This window comes from Poecilia reticulata, chromosome 17, assembly GCF_904066995.2.
Source record: "Poecilia reticulata chromosome 17, P_reticulata-male-v2, whole genome shotgun sequence".
In the NCBI taxonomy this organism is placed as follows: domain Eukaryota; kingdom Metazoa; phylum Chordata; class Actinopteri; order Cyprinodontiformes; family Poeciliidae; genus Poecilia; species Poecilia reticulata.
The window spans coordinates 13,967,765-13,992,483 of record NC_088846.1 but is presented as its reverse complement, the minus strand read 5'-3'; the positions used below and the strand labels follow the sequence as shown (position 1 = coordinate 13,992,483).

Genomic DNA, 24,719 nt, shown 5'->3' with positions numbered 1-24,719 from the left:
CTTTTATTTGAATGCATTTATTTAGCACGGACTTTGAGAGAAATCCTTTATTAACATCAGTGACACAGTTACTGGTACCCAGGCTGCTACTAGTTTTACATTGCCACATTTTGGCAGAAGGATAGCTGGTCTTCTCCTGCTCTGTATGTTTCAGCAGACAAAGCGATTTGACCTTTCCTCTTTGCACAGCGTCTCCAGATCATCCAGTTCTGAGTTGCCTCTTATGATCTGTTAGGTCATCCCAAAGGTTTGGGATCTGGGAACTGAGATGGTCATGGAAAAATTTATTTTGTGTCAGTTGAACCATTACAGTGTTTATTTGGCCATATGTTTTGGATCCTACAGAAGCAAATTGCAAACACTCTAACAAGATCCGGTTTTATGCTCTTTTTTCTTCAGCTCACCACACAGATTATTTTTAGTTGATCGTTGATTTATTGGGTTGATATTGTGTCTGGTGAACAGTTTTTTTGTTGTCATTAACGCATTTCTGATCATTAACGCATCGAATCACTGGATTATGAGTAATAACATTTTTTTAGGGGAGTGCACCAACATTTTATGAAGAAGTTGCCTGATATTTCATGATGCTATGAAGTACGAAAGAGATCCAACATTATCCTCATCTGGCCAACGCAAAAACATTATAGTAAAGATCTCAAAATAGTTTAACCAACTCCACTTGTTTACATTTGTGATAGTAGGAGAGCCAAAGTTTATATTGGGTATTTCTCAAATAACTCAAATGGTATGTAGGTAGCATCTCATGGCTAATGTGGAGAGCTGATGATCAGTTGTCACTATTTGTTGATGTTTTATTAAGCTTTAGAGTTGTTTTTACCTTGCTATCATCCTGCTGATCTGTTTAAAATTGTGAGACAAGTATGGGTCCTAAAAAAATACTAAAATACATTTACCTCTGAAAGCAGTAAATTTCATTTAAATTATAAATTTGTTTCATTTAGACATAGCGATGAGTTTGTGAAAATGGCAGCTGGTTGTAAAACAGCATGCGCTTAACTTTTATTGGCCCTGTAAATGAAGAAGCCACTGCTGTGTAAGGAGGCTCTAAATAGTACATCATTACTGAAGTTTCTATTCTGAAATAATGAATATTGGTTCAGGATTTGGATAATTTACAATTATTGCAAGCTTTTGTATTTTTTTGTCTTTTTTTTTCTTTGCTTAGATTATTTTTTCTTTATATGTCTGATGATATGTCAAATATCATGAGTTATTGCTGTATCAGATTGTGACGAGTTCATGAAATCCAGTTACTATAATACCTTCTTTTCTTAAATAGGAGAGAGCTGATTGTTTTTTGTAAGATATAAATATTTGTCAATAAAGGAACAAATTGTACTATGATATGCTAGAATTATGAACCACACATTTTAAACGTAAAGGTTATACTAATTTAGCCTAAAGTTTACAGCATGGAAAATAAAAGGTTTGTGATTCATTTCTATTTCCAAAAATAAATAAATTCTGCTGAAGATTGTATTTACATGAATGATGATCAAAATGGAGTTCAGGAATGACATAAATTAAAGAAGGGCAGCTAATTCAATTTTTTTGTTTTAAAGTGTAGCTGCTCAGAAAGAGCCTAATTGTACTCCACTTTGCAAGCGAGTATAACGGCGGAAAAATATACATTAGCTGAACGATCAAGTCATCAGTTAAGATAAACATCTCAGGAAGGTCACAGGTTTGAAATAGGGAAATCTGTTCTCAAACTAATGTACCACTTACAAGGCACTATCAAAAGACTTGCTGTTTTTTTTGTTGTTGTTTTTTTGTTTTTTTCATGTGTTTGATCTTATCGAATATAACTGGCCCCAAAACCTATCAGTGGGAGTTCAGACTGAGTGGAGTTATCATGACAAAGGCTTGAGAAGGTGAACCCAGGTGAGGCAGAAGAACCAAAAACAGATAATCAGAAAGCAACAGCCAAAGGGCATGAAGGCTTAAATTAACAGTCCCGGCAAACGGCGACTGAAAACCATCGAGCTAACAGTTCATGGTCTCATGACGAACATGCAGTCACACCTCCTGTGAGATTCTTATCTAACTGGAATTACTCTGCGCCTTTACTTCTGTCTATTTCAGTCACATTACCAGATGTTGTGATAGCAGAGAAGTGGGTTTTCTGCCTCTTCATTTAAAAAGGCAAACTTGGCGCGTTTGTATAATAGACCCAAGACAAATTTAGTGACTTATGAGGCTTATCGTTTTCCTACTGATAAAGTGAATGGCAACAGAACGCCGTGCTTATCAAATACAAGCGGAACTATCAAAAAGATCTACGGAAAACTGGAGAATGCTGTGTCAATAGAAACAACAAAATCCAAAAATCTTTACAAGTTGCAGATATTTTAAAAAAAAAGTGCTATTTTAGACGCCATGATCTGTCCATAAAGGGAAATCTGAGTGAAGTAAACTATTTACAGTATTTTTGTGAAGTTTACAGAAGCTTAAAAATCTTGGAACACTTTCAGTGTTAAAATCTGAATTTATGTGTTTTTACACATATTTCCAATTTTATCTAACAGAATATCTTTAAATTATATACAGCATTTTATTTCATAGAAAATAACGTAGCATGTGTAAAATAAAAAGTTACATTAACTGCTGGATGTCGCAGAGCTCAAAAGAAACGTATAGTTTCACCTGTTCCTGTAAAGCTGCTCTCATGAGGTTAGCATTAAGGGCAAAAGATCTGACAATAGAGAGCTGACTGTGCAAAACCTATTTATGTTTTAATAGAGCTTAAAATAATTAAACTAAGTACACAATTGACATTAAACATATCTTGTGTCTTACCAATTTTGTTCGAACATCATTAATTCCTTTCTCCTGAAAAAATCAACAGCTTCTAATTTCTGGTCAGTTTTAGATAAAGCATAAAATCAGCCAATCCCTCACACTGGATACACAGAATTCATTACTTTACATGCACATATAAATTCGGCCACAAGAGGGCACTTTCTATCTATCTATCTATCTATCTATCTATCTATCTATCTATCTATCTATCTATCTATCTATCTATCTATCTATCGTTTTTGTTGTTTTATTGCAGCTTTTATCTTATTTTTTTATTTATTTCAAATGTTGTACTAATTACTTTTTATACTATCAATCTGAATTTGTAAAGTTTAACAGTGTAACAAATACTCGCAGCATACATCCACTAATTCAATATAACATTATTAAAAAGTAATCTAGCCTAAAAATAGAAAAAATAAAAAATCTAACCTGGAAGTAATTCAGTAAATTACTTGCATGCACGCAGTGTAATTTGGTTTAAAATGGAATCTGGTCTGTGCTGGGCATTCATTATAGAGTTGTATTTCAAACTCTCTGCATTGCAAGATACTCTTTCTCATGGTTGCCAATCTTTTTTAAAGCTTATAGATCTGGAATACATAATTTTTTTTTCCATTACATACTCTGTGCATTTAGGAAGGAGGGGGCTTATGCAATGCTACGCAGAAGAATGCACTCCTTTGAACTTTATCTCCTTCATTTTGTTGGCATTTTATGTTGCAGACCTACACAAACCCATGAAGTTTTAAATAATGTTCTTAATTATCATGCGTGTGTATGGTGTGCACATAAAGTCTGCCCCATAATCTCAATCATCTGAAGAAACTTCATTCCAACCAGTTGCTTTGAGAAATCCTCTAATCAGTAAATCAAGTCCGCTTGTTTAAATTTGGTATAAATACAGTTGTTCTGTGAAGGTCTCAAAGGTTTGTTAGAGAACATCAACAAATAAAGGACATAATGAAGACTTAGGAAAACACCAGTAAGATCAGGGAAAAAGTTGAGACCATAATAGCTTAGAGAACAGCTTTTACAAACATTACACAGACAGTTTGTTTGAAGTGGGATTTTAAGGGATTATAATGTTCTGACATGCCTCAATATGGTTCTCCTTCAACTTCAGGTTTTGGTCTCACATGACTAAAAAGAAAATGTAAAAGAAAAAAAACCTATATAATGGCTTGTATACAACAAGCCATTATATAGGTAGATTTTACTACATGAGCCTGTAAGTGGAGTCTATCAATACTCTCCTTGTCTGTCCTGTCAGTTTAGGTGGACGGGCATGTCTCGGTTTGCATTTACACCATACTCCTTCTGTTTTCATGCAGTTAGTTCATTTTGTTCATTTATGTTCCCTAAGAAGGGCTTCACAAAACAGCTACATTTATGTAGATGTGAAATTATACACAAGTGGATTGTGTTTGCTATAGTTCTTCAGGCACTTGGGATTTTACTTATGGGGTTATCAGAATAATGTAATAAGAAATGGAAACGTGTACCGTACATCATTTTTTACTTTCTCTTCACAGTAATGTGCATTCTTTCAAGTGTGTTGTTGCAACGTGAGAAGCGGGGATGCTTTTGAAAGAACCTTGCAGTCGCTGTTAAAGATGTCGCCGCCGTCGCCCTGCTCGGCGCTGTCCGATGACTGTGGTGCTGAAACTCAAAGCGACACATCTGACGACACATCTGCTTCTTACTGTTAGAGCAGGTGCCCAATTTTAATTACACGGTTTAATGGGGCGCATCGATCACATGATGCTCGTTGTGACGCCAACCAGGTGACAACGGATCAGAAAATCAATCTGAACACGTCTATTTATTAGCTCTCTCTCTCTTTTCTTTTTGTCTATTCATAGTTGTTTCACGGTTAGATGTAGCCTCCCTGATCTCATCCCTGTTCACAGACTGTTACGCAAGTCTGTGAACCGGATGGAGCTGGACTGAAACCAGGTCAAACTCACACTTAAGAGAAAAACAAGAAAAAGAAAGAAAAAAAAAGTCGCATAAAAAAAACGTTTTTAACTGATTTGATGCCGAGTACATGTTAATTATTAACATTTAGCTTGTGTGGTCAAATGAAGCTGTGCAACATGGGAGAACATGGCGGACAATGTCCATGGACAAAGCGGCTCTGCTTTCGCTCAGTCTAACGAAGAAGAAGAAGAATACGAGTGCAAAATCTGCTACAACCACTACGACTCGGACCGTCGCATTCCCAAAGAGTTGAGCTGCTCCCACACCTTCTGTCAGGAGTGCCTCGAAACTCTGCACTCACTAGAGGGTCGAGGATGGAGGATCGGCTGTCCCGTGTGTCGCCATCGGACTCCGGTTCGGGAATATCAGGTTCAAAACCTCCCGAACAATAGGGCGCTGTTCGAGGCTCTTCCGCTTAGAGAGCATCGGCGTCAGAGCTCATCAAACACGGAAGAACAGACAGGTCCGTCCGGATCTTTTGCCACCGAGGAACGCTGTGAGACCTGCAAGAACGTAGCCTTTACCACGGGCTGTGTGTGCGCCATCTTCTCCTTCCTCTCCATGGTGGTGCTTTTATTCCTGGGCCTCATTTTCGTGCACAACTTCAACCACATAGCGTCGCCTGTCGGCCCAGTTTGTCTGTTCGTCGCCAGCGTCCTGGCTCTGCTCTCTATAATACTCACTTGGCTGATGTGCATGCTGAAGTATGGAGCAGAAACAGAAGCGAGCACTCTTAGTTCCCTCACCTCTAATGTAATGTGATCCTCAGAGTTTGAGCTGGACTTTTGAAATGGGATATTTAAAAGTGTGAAATTCAAGGGCTTGGCGCGCCTGCATAGTGAATTTTGAGAACAATTAGGATTGTCAATAAATGGCTGTGTGCTTTATGAAAATGGACTAATTGTGTCGGAAATTGTTGTTGCTCATTTGTTTGAGTTTCATTTACTGCAGTGAGGAGCGCCACATAACCAATTTATTTTCAAACCTCATGTTGCCCTTTATGTCCTTTTCATTTTCAGTATCTTCAAACAGTCCATTTCATGCCAACACAGCTTTTTTTTTTTGTCAGGGTGGCACTGTGTAAGAGACTAGAATAGTGCTAAAAAAATTAACAAAATAAAATCACTACCTGTAAAAAAAAACAATACATATGTACTTCTTAGAAAGGTCAAATCTAGACTGAAATAACCAATAGTGATCACAGATTCCTTTGAGTCTATTGAAAAACGTTTTCTAAGAAGAGTTAAAAATTTGAATTTCTTGTTGCATTCTCAAGTGCAAACAGCGGTTCCTGCCCAAGGCGACGTTCATGTCAGAAGAACTGATACTGCCAATGGCAAATGGTATCATTTGGCTCTAGATCAATTTGCTCTTTACCTCGCCTTACATACCTACGCAGTGCAGTTTCATTCTACTTATATTGTTTGTTGTACCTAAGATGTATCCACTTACGTTTTTTTATTGTAATTATGTATTTCATGAACTTTTAAGATTAAAATAGAAGCTCTTCAAAGTTCCAATACCCCACAAACTATTTTATTTGACCGAGTTCTTACTCTACTCCTTTGCTAAAACCTGACATTCCATTCCAGCCATTTGACATAGTTGGTATAAAACGTCATTGTCAAGGCAGCCCAAAACGTTGCACTGTTGGGTGTATCTTGAGTTATGGTAGGAATTAAACATTCTTCAAAAGAGCGCTCCTTTTGTACCTCAAATAAGTTATCAAAGCTGCCAAACAGTGAAATAACAACAGAGCACTTGAAAGAAGAAAAAATAGTAAAACTTTAAAGGTAAAAAGCAAAGAGGTGAAATGACCCAAGCCTTCTTTATTTATTTAGATAAGATTAATATAAAAGCACATCTTATTTAAAAAAATGTCTTGTACTGAAGCAAAAAAAACAAAAAGACAATCCACGCTTCTAATAGCTTAAAAGACTGATTAATTAGAAAAGTTTAGATTGAGCTGAAATCTGCAAAATAAAAAACTTAGGATAACTTAACTAGTCATTTGAAATCAACATAGAGATATTAAGTAATAATATCCATAAGTTGTTTCCTGTATAACAACTTGTTTGTGTTTTATTAATCAAATCGATGCATTATTTGCTAAGGCACAATTATTTCAATCACCTATACCACGGACTCAGACCTGTTTATCTCATAGCTACCTCTGTGTGATCACAGTGACTCCCTACGGTGGAGCAGGTCAGCAGGGGATCCCAGATCAGTAACCCTGAGGGGACATGAATCATTCAAAGAAGAAGAAATAACTATGAGGCAGGGGGCCTAAATACGTAGTTTTGTAATGTGACAAAACAATATAAGTGCAGATGCTCTCCTGCGGGGTTCTAAATCATCTCATAACTTTTAAGTTTGTTTAAGGCTATTTGTTGGCAGTTAATTATTAATTTAGTGGGGGTTTTTAAAAAATAATTTTACATTTTCTAAAACTGTGGACTGACTGGGCTCAAAGACTTATGATCAAGCTGATGTCTCCATTGTGTTGATTCCGAGTCACACAGTGGGCATTTATATCCACCCAGTGTTGTTCTAAGTGGAGACAGTGGTCTCTGTAGTTAAAATCCATCCCTTTTAGGTCCCTCAAAAGAATTCCTTCTTTTGGTCAGTGAGTAATGCCGCTTAAATGCCACCATGACAAAAGCTTGAGAGAGGAAAAAAAAGAAAAGAAAAAAAAAAGAAAGGAGGGGTGGCAGACTTCTACTTGGAGCATTATAGGCAACACTGTGTCTGGGGCAAAGGGGCTCATGTCATGGGGACTGTAGGGCTTAAAGTTAAAGATTACTTTGAAATCTGCATCCCCTACCATCAGACTCTCCTGGTATCTCCCCACCCTTCCACCTCCCTGCAGCCATCACTTCAGCTCCCAAAAAAAATAAAAAGCTGTCTCCACAGAAAAGGGGATGAGTGGAGAGTAGATCCTCTTTGATGACAGAGAAGGATCCTTTTGTTCCCTAATCCCCACAGAACCCCCCTGGCACCCCTTTTTTCCTCTCTCTGTAAGTCCAATTGGACATTAAGTGGCTTCAGTCAGGGGTTCATAACATATTTGTTTACCTTTTCTGCAATAAATGACAAGAAGGGGCAGAATGAATCACAAACTTTATACTTTCAATGATTTAAATCATTTATTAAGCAGAACAATAAAAAAAATAATAAACATTTGAAATGGCTCTCACACCTTTGGAAAAGCTTTTGAGAGAATAAATGAAACTTTCCTTGGATCTCTTGGAGTTGCAGGTGAGTCCCAGAGTACCGACCATTATTTTCTATGCACAAATGTCAAGAATCGAACGGAGACAGTTGTGGGATACACATCTTCCTGCAACTTGCCTTAAGTGTGTGCAAAGTGTGTCGATGTGTCATTACCAGATTGGACACACATATTTCACAGGGGAGATGAAAGTCTTCCATATACTTGTAACATCTGCCCTCTGTTGGTGTGCGACCCATCAGAACCTCAAAGACATTGCCCGAGGAAAGCGATTATCACCTCTCTGTACGCACTTTGACTCGTCATGTGATCACACGCTTGTGTATGCATGTGTGTTCGAGTGTGTGTGCCTATGGGGTGTGTATGTTGCCGATGGGGGTGGTGGGGTAGAATGAGCGTGCAGTTGTCAAAATGTCCCTGCAAAGACATATGGTCTAAAAAAGCATGCAAAACCTCCAGAGTCAAGTGACGCGATCTCAATGTTTAAGGTTAAAAGTGTCAAACGAAGCTTATCTTGCAACTTCACTTTAATCTCATCGCCCTAAACATGTCAAAGATGTTCTGTCTGTATTATGTATGGACACGGACATTTTCCTATGCCAAATTGAAACAAATGGCATGATAAATCACAGGAAGCATCAAATCTGGCTCCCTCTTGTGTGTGAAAAAATGTTTGCCTGGGGATTGGAAAATTAACAGTCTGTTAAAATGATTACAAGTGAATTTCTAAATTCTTCTAGACAATAAATTTTCAGAAAAAAAACTTACCTCAAGCTATAGTTTTAATGACAAATCATTATTACACGCACACCCACCGATTTTGTTGTGTTTTACTGTCCATATTGTTTGGGAAAACTGGGAACCAAACCCTGAAGAAGAACCCTAATGGAATACAATCTCTGCAGATGCTATGCATGTTCTACCAACTTAGCCAGCCTGTTTCCCAAGGCATTCTTTTTATAAAAGATTGTATGTCTGCTAACTGCACATTTTGCATATTTAAAAAAAATATATGCATCATTTATATATATGTTTTTTCTTTAAAAAAAAGTCAGCAACTACTGATTAATTAGTAGTTGCTGACTACTAATTAATGCACTGGGACCAATAAATGGGCCAGACATTTTTGCCCACCACTATTTTTTTATATAATATATGAAAGCACATGACCAACAAGAGTACATATGTGCATGTTGTGTTGTTTCAAAAATTAAAATAAAGTACAGTCACCTACAAGAGAGAGCATAGCCATTGTAAATAGTGGATGTGAAAGAAACACCACTAGACATCTATTTTCAGTGCTTTGTGAAATATACTGTTCATAGAAATACACAATTATGCCCATAGTAAGACAATAGATACATACTATAAGTAGCTCTTTATCAAAATCGCACCTTAAAATATAAAACACTGTTTTATTTCTTTGGTTACCAAATATAAATCCTCTATTTCAGTGATACTAATATTACATGGTGATAACAAGTAAGCATAGTAGAAATACTATAATGTTTTACTTTTTTCTTTATATTTCTCATTATATGAAATAGCAGAAAATATATTGCTCAGTGTTAACATCATATGGAAATCTTTTATACACACATGTTGATAGAAAATCAAAATATGAATTAGCCTAACTGGTGAAAAACAGTTTGGAAACCTTAAAGAACCGGATCTTGTTCACGAACTAATCCAAATGATCCGAATTCGTGTAAAGAACGGCGAATCCCAGCATTACGGAACTGCCAAGTAGTGACCGTGAGTAACCTCTGTTACGTTGCCGCTGCCCCAAGCACGCGCCACCTCCAAAACACCAATCACTATCGGAGAAACAGTGTGACGTCAAACTAAGGCTTCCGGGCTGGTAGCGGTGGCCCGGTAATTCATAGATTTTGCTTCTTTATTGCAATTTTATGTCATGCTTGCTGTTGTTATTTATTGCCGGAAAATCCAATGTATATAGTTTATGCGAATATTTTTATCGGAACTGCCGTTACGAGGATACATATAACGAAGACGGTCCCGGAGCGGCTCGGGCATAGCGGTTGAGAAAAGAGGTGAGAATGTGTTTCACTTTAAACGCGTTGCAGATGCTGGGGAAGGACAGGACGATTATTAGCCCCAGGTTGCTCAAGAGCTCAATGCCTCGCCTGGTTTATGAGATGATGAGTGTGTCTCGTTTTTTACATCTTAGATAAATATGTGTGAGTAAGCTGGTTTCAGTTCACCAGCAGCGGGCACTGCAGCCGCTCCAGCGTGTAGCGAGGCAGCTAATGAGTAGCTTGCCTCGCGAGGAGAGCGAGTGTCCGCTAACTGCTAATCTTTGTGAATTATAGCTAACCTCATGGACATTTTGAGAGACATATGCTGGCTAAAAGTAAAAAAAAACAAACAAACAAACAAAAAAAACGTGACTTGTAAAACCGCTTGTATGTATGAATGTATGTATAAAAGATAGCGACGTTTTAAAGGTAACGACACAGACATAAACAGTAGCAACGCAATGCCTACATTGCATTGCAGATAATAGATGTTAACTATCAAGTTACAGAGTGAAAAGCTGTGATCATTTACAAGGAAAGCCAATAAAATAAAAATAAAATTGTACGAACTTAAAATATAACCATTCGCTTGTCGTCCTCTCATTTTGATGCGCTCACCTGTGCTGTCAAACGTGCTGCCTGAACTTTAAAGGTGCACGTGTCATATTGAACGCCGTATTATAAGAAAATCTCAAATATATTGGTGAAATGACATGCAGTTGTGCATCGAAACACTGATGTTTGATAGTAAGGTTTCTGTAACCTAGCTGATTGTATTAGTAGTTTTGTGAGGTGGGCTCTTTTAACAAATTAATTTGCTACAAATTGCTGTAACAACCATCATCCTGTCAACCGACCATGATAGGGCTGGAAAATCTGTAATTGCTTGCACTTTGTGTATTAATTTGCACTACTGTATTATTTAGAAATCTTATTCTCGTTAAAGATCAACTGATACGGCTTTTCCTGGCTGATGTTACATCATAAATTATAGTAAACTTTAATATCTGACCTCCTGATTCAGATGTATTTCTTTTTTAACACAAGTGCTATAACAGCTGAAAGGGAAGAGGAAACATCTTCAGCAGTTTATTTCTGATAGATGTAAAAGCATTGAATTTGGAAGTGCACTTGCTGCTTATCTCCGTATAGAGCTGAACTGTCCAGATCACTGTCAGATGAAATAGCACATCTAGATTTTTCTGTGTAAACCAGAACATCATTTTTGGAGCATGTCCTAATTTACAGAATGTCCTGTTTTACATCATTAAAAAGTCAGCGGAGAAGTGAAATAAATCCATTGACTTACCAATGAAATGTTTCCTGTCATTCAATAGCCTGAAGCATCAAGAAAAGAATCAAAGAAAGCACAGCTGGACAAAAGTGGTCCTCCCAACATCACTATATTTCACTATACTGCACATAAGAACTGCTTAGGTGGAATATTTGGTAGTCTTTTATGCTTAAACATACTATTGTTCTTTGACACCAAAATGCTAAAGCTCATTGTGATGATGGAAAAGTCGGAGAACAGTGAGGAAAATTTTTGATCACAATTAATATCATCATTGCAATACTCACTGTTAATATTGGATTTTTATATTTTCACAATGGACTCATAAGTTGCATTCATTTATTTACATATGTGCACAGTGAATCTGTGCAGCACATTTGTTTTTCATTCCTCACGTCAAGTAAAATTCCAAATAGGAAGTGTTGTGTCTAAAGCAGAATATCTGGTGAGTCACAGTAACCGTCCTTCTTCAAGGAACTGCCTTTGTCTGAGAAAGAATGTTCTCTCATTGATGAAGTAAAGCTAACATGGAAAAGGGTGTGTCTCCTTCGCCACCGACACCCTCAAAGTCAAACACACAACATGCCACACATGTACTGCCAAGTCGAACCAAATGCGTCTAAGATTTTACTGCCAGGACTGCGATGCACCTTCACACTGTTTGATTTTCCAAATCACAGTTGAGTTGTGTCAGTTGGCGTTGTTCTTTGAGATGCTGCATAACAAGTGAAACACGTTTATCTTGAATGGCTTTTACTTGTTTAGAGGGGGGGGGGGAAGGAAGACGTACAACACTCAGAAGTTTGATGCGTTCTTTAAGAAACAGAGAACCAACTCTGTGGAAAGAAATAATGTGTTATAGATATATTAATGGGGCACAGAGTTATACTATAGACATGTGCTTTGTTAAAGCAAAGCGTTTTGCATTTGCAGTCTAACTCTGCATTGGCTGTAAGGTGCAGAGCGGATCACACAGGTGTGTGGCAGGTGTGTGTTTGGTTCTATCGTTCCAAAGGAATGTCAGCTGCAGATGGTTGTAGCAGCCCACATCTTCAACCTGAAGTATTTCTTCATAGCACTGTGACTCTAGCGCACCGTCTGTCCTCCTGACCCTGGTTCCTCTCCCTTCAAGCTGCGGCATGAGTCACCGCAGCCTCTTCTACCACAATCAGGCCTCCCTAAGCATACACTTCAGATAGCCGAGGGGATCCAAAGAGTTTTGCCGTGTAGCCAAAGAACTTAGTGCAGTGTATGTTTCAGTGAATTATTCAAGACACTCGGAGAGGCTATTGTAAAGGGAGTCATGGCTTGTTCCAAGTGTCATCTTCTGGATTGTCTGCTTTTTGTCTGTTTAACCTACAAAGTTGGGGGGGGGCTGAAAGCAGGAACTGACTCAAAGATCGGAATTGTTTCTATTTCACATTGTAGTTTTATTGCCTTTTTCATCTGTAAAACAAAGACAATAAATTAAGTTCACCAGTCGAAATGACAGAAAGCTGTTTCTTATTTGACAAATTAGTTTGTCCATTAAAATGGCTCAAATCTTGATTTTGGGAGTTGCAGCTTCACACTTTCTGCTGTAAGATGTTTCACTGTAAGCATTGCCAGACATTCGAGTGAAATAAAAAGTGCTGACTGAGACGCAGCCTAAGAATAGGCAGACTTGGTTTTCATTCAAGCAGGGATTTACTTACCAGGATGCAGTTACTCATATTTACTGCAATCCAATCTATGGAAAATGTGCTAGATTGATTTTTATTTCATAGAACACCTCTAAAATTTCACATGTACCCTTTGCTTTGCAGGGTGCCTTGCTGCATGAAGTACCCACCAGCTGGACTGGCAGCACTTCAGAATACTTTGTACAGACCAGCTCAGTTTGTCATTGGTCAGAAGGGATCGACTTTTCTCCAGGACCGACTTCGTTACAAAAATGAAGTTGAAGGAGGATATAAACCCCCTGCTCCTGCAGGTTTTCCGCTCTGTCGTCTGGGTCTATTCCGTCATAACCTTCCTACCCTGGTACTTCTTTTCCGGGGCCGGAACCAATTTGGAGCGAGCGCGTCGGATTAAGGCCTGCTCTATCAGCGGACACCCAGCGGGACCTTACAGGGCCGTCAATAGCCGAGAAAAGCTGGTGGCACTGGTGCAGCCGGGAGTCGACACACTGGACAAAATGTTCGAGTTTGCAGCGAGGAGGTTTCCAAACAGGGACTGCCTGGGCACCAGGGAGGTGCTGAGTGAGGAGGATGAACTGCAGCCAAATGGAAAAGTGTTTAAAAAGGTGAGAAACTTTCCTGCTGTTTTAAGTATGGCTAGTGAGGGAAGTTTTTATAATGTATGGTAATTTATCAACAGAGAAATTTTTCGTCTTTATTTTTCTAAACTTTTCACAACAACAAAAAAAACAACCGTTTTTCTTTTTACAGTGAACAAACGCCTCTGGAAGCAGTGAGCATGGGGTTATAAACGTAAATGTGGGACCACACGTCATTGGAGCTTGGCAGCAATCAAAGAATGGCTGTAGTTTCAAAACATAAGGGAAGAAATACTAGCTTCAGCTATGAACGAGTGGATTTTTAAAAGATTTTCAAAGATTTCAAAGTCAGAAGAGATCTAAACTCTGGAGATACTTTGGGTGACATGACATTAACTTAACAAACGGGTTTTGGTCTGTCTGCTCAGCAGCACAACCATGATGCACATGCATCTGACAAGCACCTGCAGTTAGTAATGACCCAACAAGACAAAGTCACCATTTGATTTTCACATTCAGTGAATGTTGCTGAATATTGAAGAAAATTTTTAAACAAAAAAATTCAGAGTTTCACATAATTTATATTAGTTGTGCTGGAGATGTCGTGTTAAACATGCATTTCGTTCTTGAAAAAACTAAAACGGCAAAAATAAACCAATAACAGAAATATATCTCTTTTATTACAGAAAATTTGTCCTATGTTTTAATTAAATAAATAATAGAATAATTGACATATTGTTATAAGTGGCTGCCTAAATGTTAGCTTTTGTATGTCAGAATGTGAGTAAAGGAAAAACAGCCAAAGCACAAGTTGTGATATTGAAGCTTCATCTTAGTTGACAGCTAAATGACAAGAAATGCCCTGTAGATGGCGCTAACTGACAGCGTATAAGCATTGAGGTCTGATTTGCATCAGCGTATGTCTATCTCAAATGCTACTGCTTATATTTAAGCACGTTATCTTTCTGGGGGTTGGTTTTCTTCTTGGTTTGTTTCTGGTGTCAAAATCATGAAATAATGTATCTTTACTATACACTTAAACACCAGCTGTCGAATGCTTGTTTTCATTCATTGTGCAATCTGCTCTCTTTAATAATTTCTATAAAGCTTCAGACCGATGGTATGAACGTTCTGCAGGGCAGCTCTCAGTTTGTGTGTGCTGTGTAATCCTGGTTGCCGAATGTAACCTTCATGTTTTCTGCAGGTGATTCTGGGGAACTATAAATGGTTCACATATGAGGAAGCCTACAATGCAGCAAAGTGCTTTGGTAGTGGTCTGGCAGCTCTTAATCAGAAGCCTCACCATAACATCGCCGTTTTCTGTGAGACCAGAGCGGAGTGGATTATAGCAGCGCAGGCCTGCTTCATGTACAATTTCCCACGTAAGTGACTCACAGGCAGACTGCGATATCTAGTGAGCCGACAGTAAAACTAACCAGACTTGAATTTAACTGACTTCCACAGTCGTGACACTGTACGCCACACTCGGGCCCAAAGCCATAGCTCACGGGCTGAACGAGACAGAGGTCACTCACATCATCACAAGCAAGGACTTACTCCAGAGCCGCCTTAGGGTACCCTTTTTTTTTTTTTACACTGTTAACTAAATGTGATTAAGCAATGTAAATATATACATTTGCATAATTTGGTTTTTGATTCTAAATTGAGCTTTTCTTCCCAGGCCATTTTGTGCGACGTGCCGAGGCTCCAGTACATCATCGTCGTGGACATTAAACCCACAAGCTGGTCAGACATGCCCAGAGGCATCACAGTCTACAACATGGAGGGTGTGAAGGAGCTGGGATCCAAGCCCGTTCAGAGTGAGCGTCTAGTGCTGATTGAAATGTTTTTAGTTTTATCCAGGACACGGAAGTACACAGATGCAGGCTTAATGCAAAGCCAGCTCGCAGATATGTAATTAGAATGATGTGCCAGTGCATAAAAGAGTCATCAAATCACTTCGTACCAAACGCCGCCCTGATCACGTTGGAGTAATGGAATAATAGTAATAACGTCGCTCTGGCATCACTTCAGCTACATTTGAGAGAAAAATAATATGTATTTAGATGATTGAGGTAGTTTAAAATGATGAGAATACATTTTCACAAAATCAAAGAGCTGTCCAAGCATGAATCAGCTTAGTTGGAGCGTTTAGGTTTTATTTTAATGTGTAACCTTTGCCTATTATGTCACAGTTTAGTTAAACTTGGGGCAGATTTCAGATTCTCATAATATGATAACCTTGAGTAAAAATACAACGTCACAGTATTTACAAATGTTTTTACGAATTTTGATAATGCCTTCAAAAGTATGTGAAGAACAATATTAGGTTTTGACTCTTTCCAGCTGTATTCAACCCTGAGGATTGAATACATGTTTGCTTTCTCTTTTTTCGTCGTCTTTCAAGCTGTTGTAATCACTAAGGAGAATGCAGTGTTTGCTTTTAAAAATTGTGTTTAAGTTTTATTGGAAGTGCTATCTGTTCTTGATTGTGTATTTGAAAAGGGGAGAACTTCTCTTTTTTTCTACCTGCAGCAGAACGGGTGGTGGCTAATTTGAATTGGATACATGTTTTACCAACTTGCTTGAAGGTCTTAAAAAAGTACTAAGTGTTGAATTGAAATAATTTTCCATCTGCAACTATGTACTTTTATGAATGTGCACTTGATAAGATAACATTTGGTTTCTATTCTTAACAGTTACTTGTGTGAGTCATAAATATCATATTACGCTGAAGCATCACTCCAGAAAACCTCAAAACCATTTGGTTTCGAAGATATTGTAAATAAAAACAACTGCGTAATATTCTTCAGATTGTTTTAATTTGAAAGAATTTTAATTTGCCCCATATTTCCTCTCCAACCATCCCTTTCTGCTCCGCGCTTGTAGTGGACCGCAGACAGCCGGAGCCCTCGGACATCGCTGTCATCATGTACACCAGTGGTTCCACTGGCATCCCCAAGGGTGTGATGATCTCCCATGGCAACCTCATCGCCGGCATCGCAGGCATGGCCGAGCGGATCCCAAATCTCAAGTATGAGGTTCTCAGTTTGACCGGCTTGTTTTTGACACTTCCCCTCTGATTTTTCTAGCGGTTAAATTCTTCAGAACGTCTTTCTCTTTGTAACTGTGACTTTCCAAGCATTTTTAGAGATGCTTATTTTTGGGGTGCTCTCTTCTCCTGTATATATAGGTAGATGACAATGCTTGTTTTTTTGTTATCTTGGCAGTCAGACTGACACTTACATTGGCTACCTACCACTGGCCCACGTTCTAGAGCTCAGCGCAGAGCTGGTTTGCATCTCCCACGGCTGTCGCATCGGATATTCCTCTCCTCAGACTCTCGCCGACCAGGTCAGTGTGCAAATGGACAAATGGCTCTTCAAGCCAGTCTGTCTCTAACGCTATGATATGAGAACGTGACTGCGCACATGCTGAAGCCCCTTAGGATTCTTATAATTAAAGCGCAGTGAGCTCTGAGGTTGACAGGTGACAGACTGCGATCTGTATGTTAACAGTTCACCAGAGTTGTTTCATTTTCATAGTCCTCCAAGATCAAGAAGGGCAGCAAAGGGGATACCAGCGTGCTAAAACCGACTCTCATGGCATCTGTGCCAGTAAGTCCCGTTAATCTGTCACAAAGCTTACCGAAACAGACGAAATGCTGTGTGTTCGGTCATATCTGAGCTGTCGTCTGATCTCTCCGCGTGCAGGAGATCATGGATCGAATTTACAAAAATGTCATGACCAAAGTGGACGAGATGAGTAAATTTCAGAAGACGCTCTTTGTGTTGGCGTATAACTACAAGATGGAGCAGATCTCTAAGGGCTACAGTACGCCTCTCTGTGACAGGTAATCCACATTACACACACAAAGCTGCTCACTGACTTGACATTTGATTCCCCTTTCACACTCGAGCATTCATTAATCTCTAGATCTTTCTGTCTAATCACAACTTAAAGGAACTTCTTCCACCACTAATCCTTAATAAAGCAAAACTGTAGCTAGAGATATTAAAACTTATTATGTTGTGAAGTATTTTACAAATTTAAAAATGCCACTTTGTGTCGCATAAAATTTCAATAACATAAATTGAATTTTGTTTTAGTGATGTGACAAAATGTTCATCACCTCGCTGATCTCTTTTTTTTTTTTCCTCCTGCCCTGTAGAATAGTTTTCAACAGAGTGCGGTCTCTGTTGGGAGGCAACACTCGGGTGCTGCTTTCTGGTGGGGCTCCACTCTCAGCGGCAACGCAGCGCTTCATGAACGTCTGCATGTGCTGCCCGGTGGGACAGGGCTACGGCCTGACAGAGACGTGTGGGGCTGGTACCATCAGTGAGAGTAAGGACATCAGAAAATAGCGAGTGAGGGTTTTCTCAATGTACTTATGAATTTTAGATTAAATTGAGTTTGTTTTTGTGTTTTTTTTTTCCAGTGTGGGATTACAGTACAGGACGTGTTGGTGCGCCGCTGGTTTGCTCAGAGATCACGCTGAAGGACTGGGAAGAGGGTAAGGAAACTCGTATCTAAGCAACATGTCCAAAGGTCATATTGGAAAAAAACATCACTGACAAGATTGGTGGTTGTTTAGGTGGCTACCACAGCACTGACAAGCCAAACCCAAGGGGGGAAATTTTGATTGGAGGTCCAAATGTAACAATGGGTTACTACAAAAGTGAAGGCAGGAACCATGAAGACTTCTTCGTGGATGCGAAGGGCCAGAGATGGTTCTGTACGGGAGACATAGGAGAATTCCATCCTGACGGATGCCTGAAGATTATCGGTAAACACGCAAACTGCTCTGTTTGTTCACATGTAAAAAAAAAAAAAAAAAAAGCTAAGCCTCTCATCAGTTCTTTGTGTTTTTGTTTTTGTTTTTTCTGCAGACCGTAAGAAAGACTTGGTGAAACTCCAGGCAGGCGAATACGTCTCTCTCGGAAAAGTAGAGGCGGTTTTGAAAAACTGCCCGCTCATAGACAATATCTGTGCCTACGCCAACAGGTATCATCCCGCACCTGCTTCCTCTTAGGCATTGCCCCTGCTCTGTAAGGATGTTCTATGATGCTTTTTGTTGTTGTTTTCAGTGAAGAGTCATATGTGATCAGCTTTGTGGTTCCCAACCACAAACACCTCATGGGATTGGCGGAGCAGGTTCAAGTAAAGGGCACGTGGGAAGAGCTCTGCAACAATCCCAAGATGGAGAAGGAGGTTCTCCGCGTCATAACTGAGGCGGCCGTCTCAGGTAGTTAGGAAAAGGCTTGAAACTGTGGGATTTATTATGGGAAGAAAGAAAAATGTGGGGAAAACAATTATTTCTGGATTTTATCCCGTTTCCTGTCGGCATTGATTTTATGATTGATCATATTTGTATTATATGATTGTGTACAGCTCTATAAATAAATTTGGGATGGTATTGTGTAATAAAAGTCTATATTTTTCTTGCTAATCCACCAATGTATCTGTAAACACAGAGTTACAGAAACAGATTCTTTGAAAATATCAGTCTGGAGAAATTTTAACTTGGAAAATGTGTAGAAACCACAATTAACAGCTAATGATAACTCGTCTCTGCCAGGCCACAACTTTTAAAAGTGCTATGATAGCTTTGAACTTCTGGCCATTAAGGCATTTGTCAGGCTGATCTGTGATTCTGCTCTCTTCCAATTAGGCAAACTGGAGAAGTTCGAGATTCCCAAAAAGATCCGCCTGAGTTCCGAGCCGTGGACGCCGGAGACCGGCTTGGTCACCGACGCGTTCAAGTTGAAACGCAAAGAGCTCAAAACACACTACCAAGACGACATTGAGAGGATGTACGGTGGGAAGTAAAAGAGTAGATGCACTCCAAATGACCGTCTCACGAGGATTTACATGGACGACACTCACATACACGCAGACTTGTTCGCCTCCTCTTCAGCTTCTCTGTCACCATCTTCGATCAAACGAGGCAGAAAAATTCTGGAGGCAGGTTCACATCTTTAGGTCGAGAGCAAGAGGCCAATCCCACCAGACGCACTAACAACTCCACTCTACACCGATCCAAAAAAGCCCATCGAGTTGCCACGGCAACCACATGAAGTCAGACCTTTGCATGACTCAAAGTATAAAGAATGTCATGCTGGACGTTTGTACATCCGTGTCTGTCTCGCTTCTCTTCTCCCCCGCCACGCCTTCTGGAACATTCCACCTCTACAGCTCGGTTTGCTAACACGCGGCGCAGATATCCGGCAGGGACGTGCGATCCCTCTTAAGACTCTGAGGAACATTCAGGTTGGAATATTTGCAGGGATCATTGTTGTCATTATTTTTTTTCTTTTGTGTGTTTTGCAATGTTTCTTCTATGTTTGGTTTGTCTGCATTGGAATCCATGTGTGCGGTGAGTAACTGTTGCGAAGCCATGAGAGATTTTACGTTACGACATTGGAAAATACGTTTTCTTGTTACTTGTATTATTCAGATGGGTTTACTGTTTTTATATGGTTAAGTTGTATTTTCTACCTGCTCATGCTCCATTGTATGTTTTCATTCCATTTTTAAGGTCGTTTTCTCCTTTTTTTTGTCAGGAATCCCAAAGTTTTCTCATTTGAGTGCATGTTTACTCACTCGTCTCTTTTCTCCCTGCTCCCAACTAATGCAGCATCAATGGGGTAAGGTGTCCTTTGAGACAATGCATGGGTTGGGATTTGCTCCAAAATGACCTGCGTCATCTGCCCTGTATTCCTCCGGTCATAATTAATGCACCAATATGGATATACTCCAAGGGAACTTAGCTTACTGTAGAATGGTTTGAAGTAGATTTAGTCTTTTTTTTGGGGCGGGGGGTTCAGTTGTATGTTAATCTTATTAACCATAGGTCTTACTGTTACTTCTCTCAGTTTTTAAATAGAATAATGAAATACAAAAATGAATGTGCAATATTTATACTCGATGTTAATGAAAGAAGGAAGAAAATGCACAGCCGACAGCTTTTTTTTTTTTTTTTTGTGGCGTATTCGACACCAAGCTTCGTTTAGGGTGAAGGCTTTGTAGAGGATGGTAGAGAGACACTGATAGAGGAGTTTAGATGTAGCCTGTGCTGGAAAATATTCAATAAAACTGCATGATGGAAGGTGCACAACAGTACCAAAAAAATAAATAAATCGCACTCCATTCAGGCCACTGAAGAAGAAATGCTTTATGAACACACTCCATGTTAGAGTACATAGGGAAAACTCAAACTGAGATTTCTGTATATTTAGACTGGTTTGTGTGTATAATAACTGTATGTGTAATGTACATAAAAAAGGATTCCGTTACCTGCCATTTATTTGAATCCATGTAATATAGAGCTCCAACGGTAGGCTGTCAGATAGACGGTGATGTTTAATTAATTACATATTACAAGTGACTTTCTTCCTTCAGTATTATGTGTTTATAGACTGAAGATGAGAATGTTTGCTCAGTGCTGTAATGTAAGGAGGACAGTTTTTTCTGAATGCAACCTCTGCTTTCTGGTACTTTAAGCATCCCTGCGTCGATAAAGGTACAGTCAGGTAGTCTAGCTCAATCTCTTTTAGCTCGAAAAGGTTTAGATCGTAAGAACCTCGCCCGTGTCTTCCCTTTTTTTGTTTTTTAGTATGAACACAAAATGCTCCTTCCTCTGCTCTCTGATGTTTCAGTGAAGAGTCCCTTACTCTGCTTTTTTTTTTTTTTTGCCTGGCTAGAGGTGGCTTGTTGCCTTCGGACAAAAAAAAACAAACATGAGATATCTTCAGGGGTTCTTTAGAATGTGAAGCGCTCCACGCTTATTGTTGATATCGCACACGCTCTCCGTGTACCTGCCCTCAGCGGCGAGGCGGAGGCAGCAGATGGTGCTGAGACAAAATCTAATGTTTATTTTTTACTTGCTTTGTAAAAAAAGGCTTAGAGGTCAGGAGGGGCTCTGATATCTAAATTGCATTAAATACTACCAATAGCTGTACACATGTAAAGCCTCCTGTAAATGTATTTAATGATCTCTGTTATTGACCGGTTTTGAGGGTCTCTGTTTCCTCTCTTTTGTTTGTTTGGTTTGTTTTTGTGTGATGAAGCTGAGCTACTGCAAGTGTATCCTTTCTTATTTATTTGTGATTTGGCCTTGGCAATTATGTAATGGAAATAAAGAAGTTTGTATTGTTGGTCCTTCTGTTCTTGGCGTGTCGAGCGTCTGAGAGATAAGCAACTTCATTGGAATTACCCTGAAACTATAGTTTCTATGGTAACGAAGGCCAGTGTGCCTGTCTGAGTGAACGCGGTTGGTGGAAGGCGGCGCGGCGCCCCGACACACACACAGAACACGCAGTTCTCTGAGTCGAAGATGTAGCGCTTGCAAACGTAAGATTTCTTTTTCTGCTTTCAGTGTTTGATGGCAGACCTGCTCTCCCACCTCATCTGTTGAAGAAGAAGGTTGTTGTTGTTGCAAGAAAGCAGACTCACTTATCCATACCATAATTGCGTCATTAAACTATCGATTAGCAAAGAAGCGTACGTGTGTCTATTTCTTGGGACCAGACTAGATGATAAACTAATAAATAAATTTCAGATTTGTCTCTAAAAAAGTTAACTTATTTGAGTAATTCACTTCACAAAAGTAAATGTTATAATAATACCAGCTTTTGGTATCTGGCAATGTGTGCCAAGTCCTGCTGGAAAACTGAAACAGCTTCACCAAGCTTGTGAGCAGAGGGAAGCATGAAGTGCTATAAAACTTTACAGTGGACGGATGCACCGACTTTGGACTTGAGAAACCCAGCGGACCAACAGGTAAGACTCCTCTGATGTCGTCTCTGGATCAGGAATGCAACAGCCATAGTTCATGTCTTAGCTACGTCTTTGTGCTGTGGCTCTTGACACACTGACTCCAGTAATGAATTCGAATCCAATCCTCACACTCCATGTTCTCTTGAAACATCCTTTCTTCCTTTCTCTGAAGGCTGCAGTTATTTCCATTGCCTGTGCACTATTTTCTAGTAAAATGTTTTCCTTCCACTCCACTTTCCATTAACTCATTTGGATAGTGCACTCTGTGAACAACCAGCTTTCTCCACCTTTTTTTTTTTGCTAACCCACAACCCTGGAGTATCAGTGACACCTACAACACTAAAAAACAATGTGTTTTATTGAGGTAGGCTTACTGCCATTTTTAATTTTAGTTTTCAACTGACGTGGTATTTTTATTTTTTTTTGGCTCCATCTTTCATTTGAAATAAAAGGCGGTCTACAAGACCACACAGTCAGGCAATCCTTCCCACTCTTCTCTGCCATTTCATCCCTCCATCCATTCCTCTGGGACGAGTGAGTGAGTCATAGGCATAATGCTCCCTTCATTAGTCCACCGATACTGATGCACACATGTAGAGAGAAGAAACAGCCCTGCCACCACAACAACAACAACACAGAGAAGCAGGAAGGTTGTCTTCCATACTGTTTGAATAAAGATTGTTGTTTCTATTTCTGTATCGTTTCGGTCTCCCTTTTTTTTTTCCACTGGCATGCTGTTCCATCTATTTTTTTTCCCCCTCCTCCTGCTGCTGCTGCTTCACTTGGCTCCCTCTTCCTGTCTGCTTATGACTCAGAAGTGCGGAAAAAAAAAAAAAAAAACTTTTATCTTTATGTTCTGCTCACACACACTCCTGGGTTAGCCAGAGACATATTGGCGTTTACCCAGGGATGAGCAGGGCTGACGCTGGACTGCTTCATAACTCTGGAGAGGAGGTGGGTGGTGCCCAGAGAAGAAGTGAGAATAATTGCATTTCAGGCTGAAAAATGGCGGTAACACAAGGACAGAGCTGAGATGTGGAAAAGGATGAAGAAGATGTTTGAGGAAGTACATATAGTTTGTAACCTTTCGAACATAACGCCTCTTTATTTCCCAATGGATCTGTAAAAACATCTGCTTGCAATCCAAGGTTTTTAATTAGTTTTATTTTGTTTTACGTCACATGCGTGCTGCTTTATATCTCCTCCTGTTTTATCTTTTGTTCCATGTCTTATATTTTGCAAGGCACTTTGTGATTTCGGTCCTGTAACAGGTTCTGTATAAATAAAGTTTACTTACTATGTGAGCTGTGTAGGACTACATTTCCCACTATTTGGACATGCACAACATCAGCATTTATTGTGTTTTGAGGGTGTTATCTTTAACCCTTCAGACCACTTATGATGTGTTAGAACTTCAAAGCTGCAGCTGAACAAAACTTCTAGAAAAAAACATTTTCTGGGAAGAAACAAGCTCCATCTTTGAGCACAGAGCACTGCAACATCTAAAAAACTAATCAAGAAAATCAGCACAAAGCCCTGAAAACAACTGGGTAGCATCGGTGGTAGTAATTAAACTAACACTAAAATCTTTCACACCTGGAGATCCATGCAGGGTCACAGACCTAGCTGAATGGTATTATTTTTGCAACAATATGAGGAACGAATAGAGACATATTGAACAAGGTAACTTTAAGAACGTAACTCTAGACGTCAGTGAATAATTTATTGCAGGAAGAAAAGTACATAGAGTATCACTCAGACTCAGGATCTACTTATCAAGAAGAAAACTTTAATGTAAATAAATAAAACAAATGAAATGTAAAAGAAGGCATGAAAGTAACAAATTGAACACTTGTGCCCCCGGTGTAATGGCGCCCTTAGTAGTGAGCCACACCATCACTACTAGCAATAAATAAAAAAAAATATGCGAATGACTACTTCCACTTTTGTAAAAAGTTGCGTGTTTTAACTCTTATTTTTCACCAAGTTGTTTTTGCACACATAAAATAATGATGCAACATTTTCATGCTGTCACATTCTTTTAATTAATGCAATACATTCTTGTTCATTAAAAATGGTGGTCGGTTGTTTTTTTTTGTTTTTTACCAGCTCATCCTTTCTGCTTTGATCGTGAAGTCAGTTCCAGTTAACAGTTGAGATACTTCCAGCACTAAACACCTGGATCATTTTCCACATTGAACAAGCCGGAGAAAACATTTGTGTCCCGTTTCTTTCTTCATGTTTATTTCCCGTTAATTCATAATTAAGATGAGACGTGTAAAACTCGGTCAAACAGACTTTTTTTGT

The 24,719-nt window shown here is 39.2% G+C and overlaps 1 protein-coding gene and 1 pseudogene across 1 annotated transcript; both read left to right on the top strand.

Moving 5' to 3' along the window:
* The first annotated feature begins 4,757 nt into the window (after positions 1-4,757).
* Positions 4,758-6,329, top strand: LOC108167056 (RING finger protein 228 pseudogene; annotated as a pseudogene).
* A 3,532-nt stretch (positions 6,330-9,861) lies between these two features.
* Positions 9,862-21,790, top strand: acsl3b (acyl-CoA synthetase long chain family member 3b). Its single transcript, XM_008433795.3, has 15 exons — positions 9,862-10,098; positions 13,183-13,661; positions 14,839-15,016; positions 15,099-15,208; positions 15,316-15,454; positions 16,524-16,668; positions 16,865-16,988; positions 17,180-17,251; positions 17,348-17,487; positions 17,806-17,978; positions 18,073-18,147; positions 18,229-18,420; positions 18,524-18,638; positions 18,722-18,879; positions 19,306-21,790. Exons 2-15 carry the CDS (start codon positions 13,311-13,313, stop codon positions 19,461-19,463), a joined length of 2,130 nt encoding a protein of 709 aa, XP_008432017.1. The 5' UTR covers positions 9,862-10,098; positions 13,183-13,310; the 3' UTR covers positions 19,464-21,790.
* Positions 21,791-24,719: the final 2,929 nt, after the last annotated feature.